This window comes from Zalophus californianus, chromosome X, assembly GCF_009762305.2.
Source record: "Zalophus californianus isolate mZalCal1 chromosome X, mZalCal1.pri.v2, whole genome shotgun sequence".
NCBI lineage: Eukaryota > Metazoa > Chordata > Mammalia > Carnivora > Otariidae > Zalophus > Zalophus californianus.
Genome location: NC_045612.1, coordinates 16,393,998 through 16,409,248, shown reverse-complemented (window position 1 = coordinate 16,409,248; position 15,251 = coordinate 16,393,998). Strand labels below are relative to the sequence as shown.

At 52.7% G+C, this 15,251-nt stretch overlaps 1 protein-coding gene across 1 annotated transcript; it reads left to right on the top strand.

The window, feature by feature from the left end:
* The first annotated feature begins 1,381 nt into the window (after positions 1 to 1,381).
* LOC118356565 (integrator complex subunit 6-like) lies at positions 1,382 to 13,703 on the top strand. Its single transcript, XM_035725741.1, has 6 exons — positions 1,382 to 1,463; positions 10,816 to 10,996; positions 12,627 to 12,749; positions 12,967 to 13,020; positions 13,180 to 13,273; positions 13,652 to 13,703. Exons 2-6 carry the CDS (start codon positions 10,822 to 10,824, stop codon positions 13,701 to 13,703), a joined length of 498 nt encoding a protein of 165 aa, XP_035581634.1. The 5' UTR covers positions 1,382 to 1,463; positions 10,816 to 10,821.
* Positions 13,704 to 15,251: the final 1,548 nt, after the last annotated feature.

The following is a 15,251-nucleotide window of genomic DNA, read 5'->3' as shown; positions in this document are numbered from 1 at the left end:
GGACGGTGAGCTCTGGGCTGTGGTGACGAGCACTGTTCCCACCGCCCTCTCCTCAGCTCCGTGGTGGCCCTGAAACCAAGGACCTCAGGGGCACGGTAGCTCTGAACCCCAGCGACCTGTCAGCCGCTGGAGGAGACTAAAGTGATTGCAGCTCCCCACAACTCTCTCTTCCCAGACAGTTGTCACGATTTGACGTGCCTGGTGACTCCCTGGAAAGCACCACGCCCGGGGCTCGTCCATCACTGAACGGTCTAGAGCTCGCTCTGTGGGCACAGCCCTGTTCCCCATTTTAAGGTGCCAGTCAGGACCCCTGTAAGGGGGCTTGAATAGAAGGGATGACGGTGCGCAATCCTGTCTTGCTTTCATTTTATGTGCAAGAAATCCTTCCTCTGTTTCCCTTCCAAGAATACCCGGCAAAGCACCTAGGTGTAGACAAACTTTTACCAAATGCTCTTAAGTGTTGCAGGGCTTAGGGTGATCAAAGAATCCTCCTCTGTTTCTGTTAAAATACTGGGCCAGTTTTCGCTTTATCCACTCTCAGCTTCAAACTCAACCCTTTCACCTATTATGAGTAAAAAAAATCCTGGTTCCCAGGAATGTGTTTTCCTGTGGCTTGTGTGACCGAGTTCTGCCTGTAGGGGGCGCGTGAGACGTGGCAGGAGAAGACTTGCTTCCTGGTCCTGGGCAGCGGGCACAGCAGGCTCCTGGGGGGCATGAGGCTTCTCCAGCACCAGGCTCCCCACCGCACGCAGCTTCTCGGGGACCAGGCTGCTGCAGGGCAGCGTGGCCAGCAACACCCCAAGTCCCGCAGCTTCCCTTACACCTCCCTGGGGCAGTAATAATGATTGTCTTCTGGCCAGACACTTCCGTGTGCACAGCACTCCCAGAATGCCTAGGGGGCTTATATCCAGAGATTCCCGCGGGGGGGGGGGGCGCGTGGGGGTGGGGGTGACGGGACACCTTTCTATCAAGTTCCGCGGGAGAGGCACCACAACCTCACCGCCGTTGTGTGAGTTGTTTCCCGGCTCCTGGAGCAAAGTCAGGACTTTAACCCTGGGAGTGTGGATACTTTTCCCTGGGGGGCCGGGGGGGGGCCTCTCTGTGCCCCGGAGGTGCCTCTCCCTGGGCTGCGGTGTCTTCCTGGGGGATCTCCGTCAGCTCTGTGGAGACACTTGGTTGGGTTCGGATCTCAGCCCAGGGGGAGACCTTTTCGGGGCCGCTTATCTCCGCCATGTTGGAGAAGAGGCTGTCCTTGGTGGTGTCTTGAGTTCCGTGAGGGACTCTCCTTGTGTCATGGTCTCCGCGCCGGTGGGGGGACGCGTCTTTGGGTGATTACGTCAGTCCGACGTGCGGGGCAGGCAGTGTCTCCTGGCGCTGCATTCAAGGTCTGTGAGGGGGAGGTTTCCTCGGGTGCATCACCTCAGCCCTTGGATTCGTCTCGCTGCGGGCTTCGACCTCAGCCTGTGAGAGACTCTCCTTGGGGCTTAGCTCAGCACGAGGGGGCACGTTCCCTTGGGGGCTGTGTCTCAGCCGCGGTGGGGCCGGGCTTGTCTGCCGTTGTGCTGGCCCGGGGTGGGGCCTCCTCCCGGCCCGGGGAGACCTTCCTGGGGGCTCTGTCCCCTCCGACGGGGGGGCTGTTCCCCGGACGCTTTGGGGTGACCGTGGAAGTGTCCGCGGGGGGCTCTGCCTGAGTCGTGGCAGGGAGAGAACCTCACCTTCCCAGCACTGGGCCTTTGGGCTCTTTCTTGGCGCCCCCTCCGAGGTCTGGGGAGCTGAGACTCTTCCTCGGAAGGGCCACCCCTGCCCCGAGGGGGGATTCGGCCTTGAGCGCTCTCTCTCAGCCCTAGGTGAGGAGGGATATGGGGCACTCCAGCGCCCTGATGGAAGGGGGCTACTCTTCCTCGGCTCCCCTGACTCCGCCATGGCTGGGGGGCGTTTCGGGGGCTCTGGCTCTGCCCCTGCCTCAGGGGGTGGGTTCTCCCGAGTGTGGTGTGTCGCAGCCTCTGGGTGAGGTCACCGTTGGCTGCTCTCATGCACGTTGGGGTGGCTTGTTCTTCCTCGGATGCTCTGCCTCCGCCTGGGGCGGAGTAGTTTTCAATGATTTGTGTATCTCGGTCTTGCAGGGGTCCTATGAGTAACCTTTCACCTGTGATCTTGGTCCTCAAGGTGGGAATCTGGGGCTGACAATATATGAGAGTTGGTAGCATCCTAGACTCCCAAACCCTTGCCACATAGGCAGTCTTTCATCTCAGTCACGCTGGCGGGTGTGCGGGAGCCTCTCGTTACGTCTAAATGTGCATTTTGTGCTGATTAATGTGGTTCCTCGGCCGTTCATGTATGTGTTTTAGGAAGAGCTTTTCCTGTCCTTTTCCCCACATTTTACTGAGGCATTTGTATTTAAAATAGATTTATAGTGCAACATATATTTACATTTGTGTATATATATATATATATATTTAAATATAGAATTCTCTCTGTCTTCTGCTGATCTGTTTTGATTTGTCCCTCTATTCTTTTTTTTGCTAATGGAGAGAGAATGTGGGCACGCCAGCGTGGGAGGGAGGGGGAGGGGGAGGGGCAGAGAGAGAGGGAGAGGGAGAATCTGGAGCGGGCTTCCCACCCAGCATGAGCCCAATGTGGGGGCTCGATCTCTACCACTGTGAGATCATGAGCTGTGAAAAGTGAAATGCTTAACCAACTGAGCCATCCAGGTGCCCCATCTCTCTCTCTCTCTCTCTCTCTCTCTCTCTCTCTCTTTAAGATTTTACTAATTTATTTGAAAGGGGCAGATGGAGAAGCAGACTCCTCACTGAACAGGGAGCCCAATGCTGGGCTCCATCCCAGGACCTTGGGATCATGACCAGAGCCGAAGGTAGCCGCTTAACCCAATTGAGCCACCCCCAGGCAACCCCCAAGTCACTCTCTTAACAGTGTCTTTTTGATGAACAGAATTTCTCAGTTTATGTCTAATCAGTCTGTTCCTCATGGTCAGTGCTTTTATTCTTTTCAAAAGCTTTGCCTACTCTAAAGCCATGAGGGTAATATCCTAAGTTTCCTTCTAGATCTCCTGTTCACCAGAGATCAATGTTGTAGGGACGGGAAGGGGGTCAGAGCAGAGGTGAATTTCCACATAGGGAGCCGGTGGACTGACTGAATGGACCTCAAGGGTTTGCAAGCCCGGGTGTCAGTAATCCAGCACCTGCTGTTCCCAGATTGATGTCTAGACTTTCTATCTTGTCCCACTGGAGTATCCGCCCACCCTTGCTCCACCACCACAGAGTTGTCATTGCCCCTCATTTGCGGTACATCTGCTGTCTGGCAGTGTGCAGTCTTCCAACTTGGTGCTGTTGCTGAAAGACGGTCTCAGCTATTCTAGGCCCTTTGATATCCATATACTGTTTACTATCAGCTCTCCTATTTCCCCACAAAAGGAACAGGATGGGTTTTCTGAATTTTAAATTAAATTCCTGACACTTTAAATATGAAGAAAGAATTATTCTGGGCAGAATGACAATCATCACTTAATAACGAGTCTTCCAATCCACAAGGTATGGATTTCTCTCCATGTACCGAGGCCTTTGCTTTCTGTCCATGAGGTTTAGGTTCCCGTGTAGTGCCTCAGCACACGTGCTGTCAGGTTTGCTCTATGGGTTTTGAGGCTTTTCTTTCTTTCTTTTTTTTTTTTTTTAAAGATTTTTTATTTTTAAGTAATCTCTACACCCAACTAGGGTTCAAACTCACAACTCCAAGATCAACAGTCCCACCATCCCCTGACTGAGCCAGCCAGGGGCCCCGTGACGTTCTTGACACTGTTCTAATGATATTTTATTTTGTTTTTGTTTTTAAGATTTTATTTATTTATTTGAGAGAGCGGGAATGAGAAATAGCACGAGAGGGAAGAGGGTCAGAGGGAGAAGCCGACTCCCCGCCGAGCAGGGAGCCCGACGCGGGACTCGATCCCAGGACTCCAGGATCATGAACTGAGCCGAAGGCAGTTGCCTGACCAACTGAACCACCCAGGCGCCCTCTAATGATATTTTAAATATCTTTCTCTAATTGGTTTGTTATTACACAGAAATACACCTGGTTTTGATTCTTGCTCTTTACCCAGTTGCTTGGCTATTGTATACTGACTAATTCTCAGTATTTTGCATCTTTTTGACTCTCTATGTACCAAAACGTGTGAAAGTGTGAACAACGATAACCTCACTTCTTCCTTTCCAAATGTGTACTTATTATATTTTACTGTCCGTTTTCAGTTCCTCCAGTATGTTCTTGAAAACACAGTGGACACCCTTGTCTTTGTTAAAACTCAAGAAAAAAAGGGTTGGGCCTGTCACCATTAAATACAACACTTGTGTACATTTTTGGGGGAGGGGGAGATAGCCTTTCTTAGGTTAAAGAAGTTGCCTTTCATCCGACGTCGCTGATGCTTTTTCCCGTGAACAGGTATCCAACTTCGACCCGTTTTTTACAATGGCCCCGTGACTTTTCCTTGGTTTTCGCTGTTCACGTAGCACACGACACTGATGGATTTTCCAGGGTGAAACCAGTCTTCCTTCCAGCAATACACCCAACAACCACATGCCCTTTGGATTTTTGTGTCCCGTTTAAATTCATTTGCGAACCCATCATTTGGAGTTGTGCGTCTATATTCAGGAGAGAAATCCGGGTTGTTGGTTGTCCTTTCTTCCAGTGTTTTTGGTCGGTGTTGGTAACACGTTTATATGGGACTCAAAAAATGAGTAGGAACTCACACCATTTCTCCTCTGCTCTGAAAGTGTTTGTGTAAGACTGGTATTCTTTCCCTCCTGAATGTTTACAGGACTCCTCAGGAAAGCCTTCAGGCTAGGGAGGCTTCTCATTTGGTACTAGACCTTGTACCACATACAGGAGCATTCAGATTTTCTGTTTCTTCTTGGTGAGGTTTGAAATGTTTCATTGTTGTCGAAAAGTGTCTCTTTCATGTCAGTTTCCCAATTTGCTATAAAGTCATTCTGGGTGTTCCTGTCTTTCACAGAACTCCCTTCCGGATGCAGGGTTCCGTCTCCGGCTTGGTTGCTAGTTTTGTTCACCTGTGGCTAAAAGGTCCTCGATAATCGTGCCAGGGAGGCTCCTTAGTCTGTTCAGGCTGCCATAGCAACATGTCAGAAAGTGGGAAGGTGACAGGGACAGAAATGGGTTGCCCTGGGCTGTGGAGGCCGGGAGACCAGGACCAGGCAGCCGGCACCAGGACGATGTAGAGAAGGTCCGAGGCCTAGTTCAGAGTCGGGCGCCCTCGTTCTATGCTGCGGGAGGGCTCTGGGTCTCTCTGCAGCCTCCTTTCTGGAGCACTAATCCAATTCAGGAGTGGGCCACCGTCTGGACCTCAGCACCTGCCAAACGACCCTGATGCCTCCCAATACCAGCTTCCCCGGCGGTTTGCATGTCAGCACATGCTTGTGGGGAGACACGAGTGTCAGAACACAGCATAGCTCTCACTCTCGTTTCCTGGGATTTTTTGTAGTCCTTTTGCACCTTCCTCCATGGACAGACCTCATTCATTTGCAGCCGTGTTACCTTTCTAAAAGAATATAAACCTCTACGTTTTCCTCTCTGTTCGCCATTACGTGTGTCGCACAGATTCAGTCATGCGAGTTTTCCTAGAGTTCAGTACTAAGTATTGATCTGGAAGTATGGTATAAAATTTTGGAGTACCTTTGTTGTGTTGCGAAGAAGTACTTGTCTAATTTCATGTGTTTAGAGAACTTGGTCTGCCTGAAACTACGGATCGGGGTTTTATTGACAGGGTTGCCAATGTTTGCCTGCTTGAGAAGAAATTATATTCTGATTATTGGGTACAGGATTCTATGTGAGGCCATGATCAAGTCTATTGAGGGTGGAATCTTCCAATCTATGCATTTGCTATCTGGGGCTTGAGCCGAGCAACTGGCACATTCTGATTGAAGCCCCGTAGAGCAAAATGATTGGTGGAGGTGGACATGTGCACGAAGGGATTCCATCACAGCAAACCTTCGGACTTCTTGTGGGAGCGCTAGGGAAAGATGTAAGCGCATTCTCCTGCTACGCAGGCCTTGAGTAGCACGTCACTGAGGAGCCCTGGCAGCCACTTGGCAATCATGAGGAGGAGCCAGAACTGGGATGAAGTGGCTTCAGAAAAGCAGAAAGGAACCTCGGGAAGAGACCAGACCCTTTGTCATGTTTTTGATACAGGATTCGGCTCCTTTCATGCTAATCTCCACTTAGCTGTTGGCTTCTTGTATCGTTTTAGCCAAAACAGGAGAGGTTTGCGCTCCTGTGATTGAAAGCACCTTTTGCAAAACAGCGTTCACCGTGGCAAGCAAAGGAGCACACACAGGATACATTTGGAAATCCGCAGAAATCGTACCAGCCGGCAACAACCACTCTTCACATTCAGTATGCCCAAAGCCGGGCGTCTCTTCAGAAAAACGCAATGTTCTTGGTAGATGTGGTTCTTAGTGTGGAGACAAACGTCCGTTTGCCAACGCTCCCCCAGAGTGGCCAGACTCCACGTTTAACAACTCAGAGACTGCAGAGCCGCTGTGAGGGGGAGAAGGGCTCCTTCTGCACTTCTGTAGACAGGTACCATGGAGGATGCCCGGCTGGAAGCCTGAGAAACTAAAGGAGGGGCGGCCCCTGGGCTGGCCTAGACTCGGCTTTGAGGAGCGATCAGCCTCCCGTGCTGGTCAACCCTCATGTGCTCACATGAGTCCAGGCCCCGATCTTCAACAGTTCTGGTTCTAATGCAATGAAAATTTGGCGTGTCAAGTGAAATGCAATGGAACTTTTGCAGCTGAAATGTTACTAAGGGAGTGTGCAGGGCACGACAGTTCTCCGAAAAAGTGGATCCACACCCGGTAAGGTCACAAGACACGGACAGAGATAGAAGCATGTCAGTAGTGGGGTGAAGGAAGTACCCGCGAGCCGACCGTACTGCTTTTCTCCTAGTCCCTCCTGCTTCGTGGTTCCTTGCGAATGTGGGGAACACAGCAGTTGGGGGCTCAGGTCACGGATATCAGCGCCCATCCGAGCTCCTTCTGGCCACTCTTCACGTGACCTGCCCCTTCGTCGTCTCATCGCTTTCACGAGATGGTCCTCTGCCGAGTAAAGGCATTTTGAAGACGGATGACACTGCAGGCTGAGGGCTAGGGAGTCGGGCGAAGGCACCTGTTGCCGGGCCAGCCACCCATCCTGGAAATCTCTGTGCCTCGCGATTGCTCCTGAGCCCCACATCGACCCTTCCTTCCCTTGTCCCTAGTTTGTGTCAGAATTCTGCTTTTGTTGGAGTTCTTCAGAGAATGTGTCCTCCTGTTGACCCCAAGGTGGCTCTGGCCATCGGAAGGCCCTCCTCCCTTCCCCTGTCCTTGAATGTAAGTTCCTCTCCGGCCTAGGAGCTGTTACAGGATCCCAGATTCAGGAGGAGTGCTGTCGGGCCCATCTGGACGGTGCCTGGGATGAAGCCCACGTAAGCGACTATATAAACTTCTAGGGTTCTGGCCGGTTGTGCACAGACCTCCTCGTGGTGCCGCCCAAGACCAGCCTGGTATGTATGTTCCTTGCTTCTCCAACCTGCCAGGAGCCATGCGGAGTGGCCTGCCTCTTTGGCGGTCTGTCCTTGTCTACCCGGTAAGGGGCCGGTGGCTGATTTCACTCAGATGCTCCGCAGGGAGCTCACAGGCGCCAGAGGCCAGGAGAGCAGAGACGTGGGTCCGGAGAAGGAGGCATCCTTGGCGCATCCCAGGCTTGGCCACAAGGCTGTGTGTGGGGAAGTGCGGACGTCCGTCAGATGTCTGGGGACACCCCGACAGCCCCAGGCGGTCTGATGCGCTCGTGGGGGGAGCTGCGGCGGGTCCCCCCGACAGAGACGGGGAGCCCACGGCTGCGGGGCGGGCCGGCCTCTGCTGTGGACAGATGGGCCGCCAGCGGTGCCCAACGACAGGCCGCAGCTCGGAAGGCAGGGTGGAAGAAGAGCTGCGGGTAGAGAAGGGGCTGCGGGGTGCACCGCTGCACGGGCCCGGGGTGGTGGAGAAGGCGGGACAGCAAGACGGCACCTTGGAGACTTTGGGCGCCTGTTTGCAAGGTTACGGGCCACTGGCTGCCTTCGGATTCTGGTCTCAGTGCTGGGACACCGCCTGACAGCCGCTAAGAGGGAGGACTCGGGAGTCAAGAGGAGGAGGCACTGGTGACGGAGGAGGACAGGGACTGCGCCCCGTGCCCTCTGACCCCTGAAACAAAGTAAATCCTAGCGGCACAGCCCCAGGCCGGGGGACCCCCAGCTGGGGAAAATGCTGGGTGATTGCTCCTATGCTCGCTGAGCTCACTGACAGAGGGGCCCCTCCCAGCCACAGGCCAGGGCATGCCTGCACCCGGGAATCCGTGGCTGTGGGATCCGGGCCGATGGCTGCTTGACAAGGGGCCCAGGCCCTAGGCAGTGACAAGGGGGGGGCCCAGAGCCCTAGGCAGTGACAAGTCAGGGATGGACGCTAGGGTGCGGACACTGTGAAGCTGAGGTGGATGATCATGAATAAGCCCTCGTGAGGTCAGGACATGTGGAGAGACATTGGGGATCGCCCGCCAGGCAGTCTTTGCTCTTTCCCACACTCTGGCTCCTGAGGCGCTGAGACTCCCGGCCCTGAGGAAGCCGATGCCCTCGCGGAGCCCTAGCCACCGCCCCTGCGGCACACCCAGCAGATGGCGAGCGAGGGCGGGCTGACCACACCGCAGCACCAGGCACGACGGGACCGGACCAACAGCGACTTGGTTAATGCAGCAACAGCCTGCCCTGTGCGATCCAAACTGTGTCCAAGGCAACTGCCCCGGGATCTGGGCCCATCTGCCCGAGTTCCCGACGGGTGATGGGGTGGCAAGCGATTGCACGGACCCGTTGGCTCCCACGGAGGGTTCTCCATATGGCCCGGTTTGTGCAGACAACACGTGTCTCCTGATGCCGACTTTCCCCCACTGGGCAAACCGAGACCGCCCTCATGAGGGGACCGGAGAAGCCGAGTAGTGTGTCCACATACCCTCGTCAAACAGACGGTGATCGGGCTCACGGTTGAAGGAACTGGGCCAAGGAACATGACACGGAGTGGTGGTTCCCAACCGCTGGAGACCTGTGGGCAGCAGGAAGGTAGAACAGAAGACTGGGAGATTAAAGCAGCAGATTAAATTGTCAACAGTGAAACCACCTTGATCTGGTGGACTTCACAACTGTCCTAGGTTTAGGTTAATACATTTGGAGGACCACGAAGGAGGGCCTGTTTGTTAGCTCATCCCGAACTGGGAACCCCTGCCGAGATACCCAGCATCATAAAGCTATGGAAGTGTCAGGACACAGCCATTGTTCTGACTCTCCAGGTGGATCACTGTGCTTTGCTGCTCAGGACACCAAGCCCCATGCGGCTGGGAGAGGCGTGATCATCCGGAATTTGCCAAGGGATGTACACCAGCATGGGTGTGTTTCTTCTTAGCTGTTCAGGGAGGGGAAGCTACTCCATGCCCTCTGGGATCCCACTGCTCTCCTGAGATGCACTGTACCCAGACTGGAGCAGGCAGCATACCCGGGTGGGAGGCCGCACCGTACCCGGACCGGAGCACGCACCCTACCCGGCTGGGAGCACGCACCGTACCCGGCTGGGAGCCCGCACCGTTGTTAGAAGGGAGAAGGTGGTTTCCTGCTCCGGGGATCCCGCTCCCAGTCCATCTCCTCTCGCCTGACAGTGTTGCCTTCCCTGACCAGCCTGTGCGGGACGCACAGCCGGGTCACGTTCCCCGGCGCTGTGGCCACATTAGCGTGAACAGGTCAGGCCACAAGTGCGATTCTTGCACAAGGGGAGTCCCTTCCCGTACAAGCACTGTCTTTGTCTTTCCCGCCTTGGACTTCTGCAGCTCCTCTGGTGTCCGGTGACAGAATGGGCCCCAGATGCAAAGGCCTTTCTACAGCGTGGCCACACCTAAGCGGCACAGGAAGCGAGCCGACTGGGCGCGTAGCCAGAGAGCTCGCAAACGAGCCTCCTGCATGCCGAAGAAACGCCTGGCTGAGCGCTCAGGACGCATTGTGGAAGAGGGAAATGTACAAGGTTGTAAGAGCCAGGCCCGACGGGTGGGATGCTTGTGTTGTTTTTCAAGTTTTTATTTAAACTCCAGTTACTTACCATACAGTGTACTCTTAGTGTCAAGTGTAGAATTCAGTGATTCCACATGGCCGTACAACACCCAGTGCTCATCACACTCGGGCCCTCCTTCCTCCCTGTCACACACTGAGCCCGTCCCCATGCCCACCTCCCCTCCAGTAACCCTCCGTTTGTTCTCTGTGGTTCGGAGTCTGTTTCCCGGTCTGCCCTTCTTTTGTCCCGCCATGTTCATCTGTTTGTTTCTTAAATTCCACATATGAGTGAAATCGTTTGCGGCTTGCCTTTGTCTGACTGACTTACTGGGCTTAGCGTTCTGTTCTCTAGCTGCCCCGGCATCATTGCGCATGGCAAGATGTCATTGTCTCTGACGGCCGAGTAATATTCCATTGTATATGTACAGCGTGTCTTCTTTTTCCACTTATCAGTCGGTGGACATTTGGACTCTTCCCATAGTTCGGCTTTCGTAGATGATGCTGCTCTAAACATCGGGGTGCATGTACCCCCTGAAATCAGTACTTTTGTATTCTCTGGGTAAATGCCTCGTACTGGAAATGCTGCTTCATAACGTACTTCTATTTCTAACTTTCTGAGAAACCTCCATCCTGTTTCGGAGTGGTTGCATTTTTGTCATTAATGGAACGTGTTTCTTAATGCTCCTCAGGAAGTGATGAGTGATAAAGCAGAGGAGTCCGCTGCTGGGCCCAAAGGCCAAGTGAGACGTCCTGGAAAACCCATCACTCCGCCTCCGTTTAAGAAAAGGCTGAGCATGCCGCTGCCATCAGTGAGAGAGGAAGGAGACGGAGCATCCCAACCCGAGGGCTCAGCCATCTCCTGGGAAGATGGTGAGGATGGCTGTCCTCCCCTCCCTGACGTGACCCGACCCAGGGCAGCCAGGCCTCTGGCTCCTCCACGCCTCGGGATCAGTTCCTATCAAGGTCACCGGCTTTGGGTGATGCTGCCATTACTTTCTCAGCCACACGGGACCAGGTGTTCACTCTGTCCTCCCTGGAAACATTCCTGGCTTCCCAAGCTCCGCACTCTCCTCGTTTCCTTCTCCTCCTTGAATTTGTCTCCCTTCTCCTTTCTGATCTTCTTTCTCTCCTCTTAAGACTGTCACTGTTCCTGAGTCCCACTGTTACACTGTCCCTCATCCCACACTGCCTCATCACTCAGCAAGCTGCTCCAGTAGCTTCTGAGCTCGCATCCTGCTTTCCCCACTTGACCCCGTGTAGCCCCTTTGTGCCCGTGCACCCAGAGTGACCATGTCCACACAGATGTCAGGTCATGACATGCCTGTCCTGAAACCCATCCTCAACTCCCCCGAGCACGTAGAACGGAGTCTGAGCTCCCGATGCTGGTCTCCAGGCCCGGCACCCCCTGACCCTGTCATGGTCTCCTACATGCGCCCTCACCGTGTCCTTCTTGCTCTCTCTGCGTCTGTCCTTGGCTCCACAGCCCCGGTTAGTCCCCCCCTGGGGCCCTGCACGGCCCTCCCGGCAGCTAGACCTCCTCCTCTGCGTGTGCACAGGCCACCTCCGTCTCCTGTTCCTGGCTCTGCCCAGGGCTCACCTCCTCAGGGGGCCCTGCCCGACCACGCCTCACACAGGCTTCCCCTCCTGCTCTCGCTCACATCCCTGCTGACTTCCTTCCTTCCTAACACAAAGTCAAACTGTTTCATTCCCTGTGCTCCTTGGGCATGTACCCTCTGACGTCCACAGGAGCTTATACATCCCAAAAGGAAAGGGTTTCTTCTGTCTGGGTCACTCCTGACCCCCAGGCCTGGATGAATGAAGTAGACGTGTCACACTTGAAGGAAAAAAATGCATTTTCTGAGACCGAAAAGCCAGATGAGGAAGATCATTTAGTGACTGGGGTTTCTAGTGATGGAGTGCCAATATCAGGCATCCTGACATCAAGTGACACGTTCAGCTTTTCACCTCGTAGACGGGATCAAGGGAACATGAAATCATGAGTGCCAGGGCTCTGTGAATGTTTGCTACTTGGTTAGACTGTCCAAGCCTGTTTCTGTGTGTAGGCGTAATGACAAGAAGAGAAGAGGCTTCTTTGTTGTATTATTTTTCCTGAGGCAAATTTTCAGGTGTGATACATCTAGCTGGTGTATTCTCCTGCTATGAAATGAAAATTTAGAGACTGGCGAGCACATGGATGTGCATGTGGCGTTGCTGAAATGCACGTCATCGCAGCTCCACATTCAATTAGGTTTCCAGATGGCACCTGTGCTTCACGGTATCCACGGGGAGGGGACGGAAAGTGGTCGATCCCCACCTGATGGCTTCCGGTGAAACTCTGACCTCCAGAGCGGATGAGTATGGCAGGAGATGGTATTCCACACAGTCAGGTGGATTGTCTGTGTCCTGTCTTAGCCAGTGTCAGCAAGGGTGGGCCGATTCATTCACAAACCAGGTAGTGATGCACTGGTGGGAGGAATCATTCCCAGCTGTCTCTCTGCAGATGACCCCCAAGACACAGCAATGTATGTGTCGGGAGATGTGCCCGATAAACTGCCAATACCAGCGGAAATCAATATGGAAATAAAAGTGCAATTAAAGAAGGAAATTCGATATTTTGAAGGAAGTAAGTAGAATACCAATTTCTGTCCATGAAACCCCAGGAAGTCTTTCCCGTTCTATGATCCAGACTAGATTCAACTGACCTCTTGAGGCTCCTCCTTTGCCAGAACTGGGTTTTCACAACTAGAACGGTTCCTCTTTATTTCGACTGAAATGTCCAGTAAATCTTTTGTTGTTGTTGTTGTTCTTTTGTATTTCTTAAATTGGTTATTGTGTACCAGATCCCACACTGGTGGATATGTTCGGATGTCTGAACGTAAGCATGGGAAGCACAGGTACGCTGTAACATTGTAGGGATGTCTGACCGTAAGCATGGAAAGCACAGGTACGCTGTAACATTGTAGCCCTTGAATGATCGCTGAGACTCCAAGCCTGAGTTCTAACTCCTCTTTGTACTTGAGAAATACTGAAGGTATTTTTCTAAATATCTTCAGAACATGAGAGAATCTTGAAATTGCTTGAAGGAGTGCAAGGACCTCCAGAAGTGCAGAAAAAATTTGTCGTGTATGCCATGAAGGAAGCGGCAAGGTGAGTGTAGGAGGAACCGTCCAGTATGTCTCCCAGTGGGCCCAGTGCGCTGCTGGGTGAGGGGTGGGGTCGGGCCCTGCCTGGCGTTTCTCAAACCCTGGCCCTCAGCCAGAGTTCATGTCGTCCCCAGTGATTTAGATCGATGCTATCCGAGTCTCTCCTTCTTCCAAGCTCAAGGAACCCTCTGTTCACTCCAGAGCTTGAGGTGGGCCTTGACCCTGAACTGGCACCCTGTGTGTTAGTGGATGGTCCCTTACCACGCAGGGGTGTTTTCTGTACTCCTGTGACTCGAGCTTCTCTTTGCATCTTCTACAGAGCCTCCTGCATCAAAGGTTCTCTGGGTGTGTTTGGGTTAATGACTTGTCTCTTTATCTTCAGATTGAAAAGAGAAGACTTAATAAGTCACCTTGAGAAGGTCCTAGAGAAATAGAATATGACCAGTTTCTCAACAAAGGTGATCGCTCCCCAACCTTATAATCCCGTTATGGCAACGATCAGTGAGAAGGCAGAACCAGTTGGCTGTCCTGGAGTGCGACCAGATATTGTTGATGCCTCCCAGCACAAATTAGTTAAGAATTGTCTTCTTGCGGCTAAGAAAATGCATTGCCACTTTCCTGTTATAGGTGTCTGTTAGTAAAAGTTGGGCTGTTGCCCTAAGTTTTTCATCTGAATGGATTGTTTGTTTGTTTTCCTTCTGAAGTGGAGCAACCCTGTTAAGTCATCAGGTTACGCTATATCCTAGGTGCTCTGGAGGTCACAGGCCTGTAGCTGGTATTTATGACTGTCTTCTACATCAGCCATTTCTTTCATTCTTTTGTTTTTTTGTTGTTGTTGTTTTTTTTTTTTTCAGAGAGGGAGGGTTGTAAGGAGCAGAGGGAGAGGGAAAGATATTTTTTTCTTTTTAAAAAATTTTATTTTATGATGTCATGTTAATCACGATCCATTACGTCATTCATTTTTGATGTAGTGTTCCGTGATTCATCGTTTGCATATAACACCCAGGGCTCCATGCAATACGTGCCCTCCTTAATACCCATCACCGGGCTGACCCATCCCCCCACCCCGCTCCCCTCTAGAACCCTCAGTTTGTTTCTCAGAGTCCATCGTCTCTCACGGTTCGTCTCCCCCTCCGATTCCCCCTTCATTTCCCCCTTCCTACTATCTTCTTTGTTCTTTTTTTAACATATAATATATTATTTGTTTCAGAGGTACAGGTCTGTGATTCCTCAGTCTTACACAGTTCACAGCGCTCACCATTGCACATCCCCTCCCCAATGTCCATCCCCCAGCCACCTCATCCCTCCCACCCCCCTCCACTCCAGCAACCCTCAGTTTCCTGAGATTAAGAGTGCGAGAGAGAGAGAGAATTTCAAGCAAGTGCCACACCTAGTGCGCATTCCGATGCCGAGCTTGATCTCACAACCCTGGGATCATGACCTGAGCCTAAATCAAGAGTCAGTTGCTTAACTGACTGAACCACCTGGGCACCCTCTTTTTCTTTTTTAATTTTATTTAAGTAACGTGTAGCCTTAATACCTGAAGAAACTGAGCCCCCAGAGAGCATGTCCTTGCTCCAGGTCAGACAGCTGGTTGGAAGCTGAAACCAGGGTTGACCCCAGGCCTTTTGGTTTCCTGGACCGAAATTGCACATTGGGAGGGACCCCTTCTCCCAACCCCAAGCCATTCTCATGCACCAGCAGGGTATCTGAGAATTCAACTCAATGCTGACACAATCCACCCAGAGCCTGCGTCAGATTCCACAGGTTAAGGGTTCAGTCCTCCAAGACTGCCCCCAACCCTCACTTCAGACACGAGTTGCAAGCTGCAGGCTGTTACCTGTGCTTCTGACTGGCTAGGGACTGGAGGTTCCAACGACCTCCTTAGGTTCGGTTAATTTGCTAGAGCAGCTCACAGAACTCAGGGAAACAATTCACGTTTACCTGTAAAGCGTATGAGAAAGGATACACATCAACAGCCA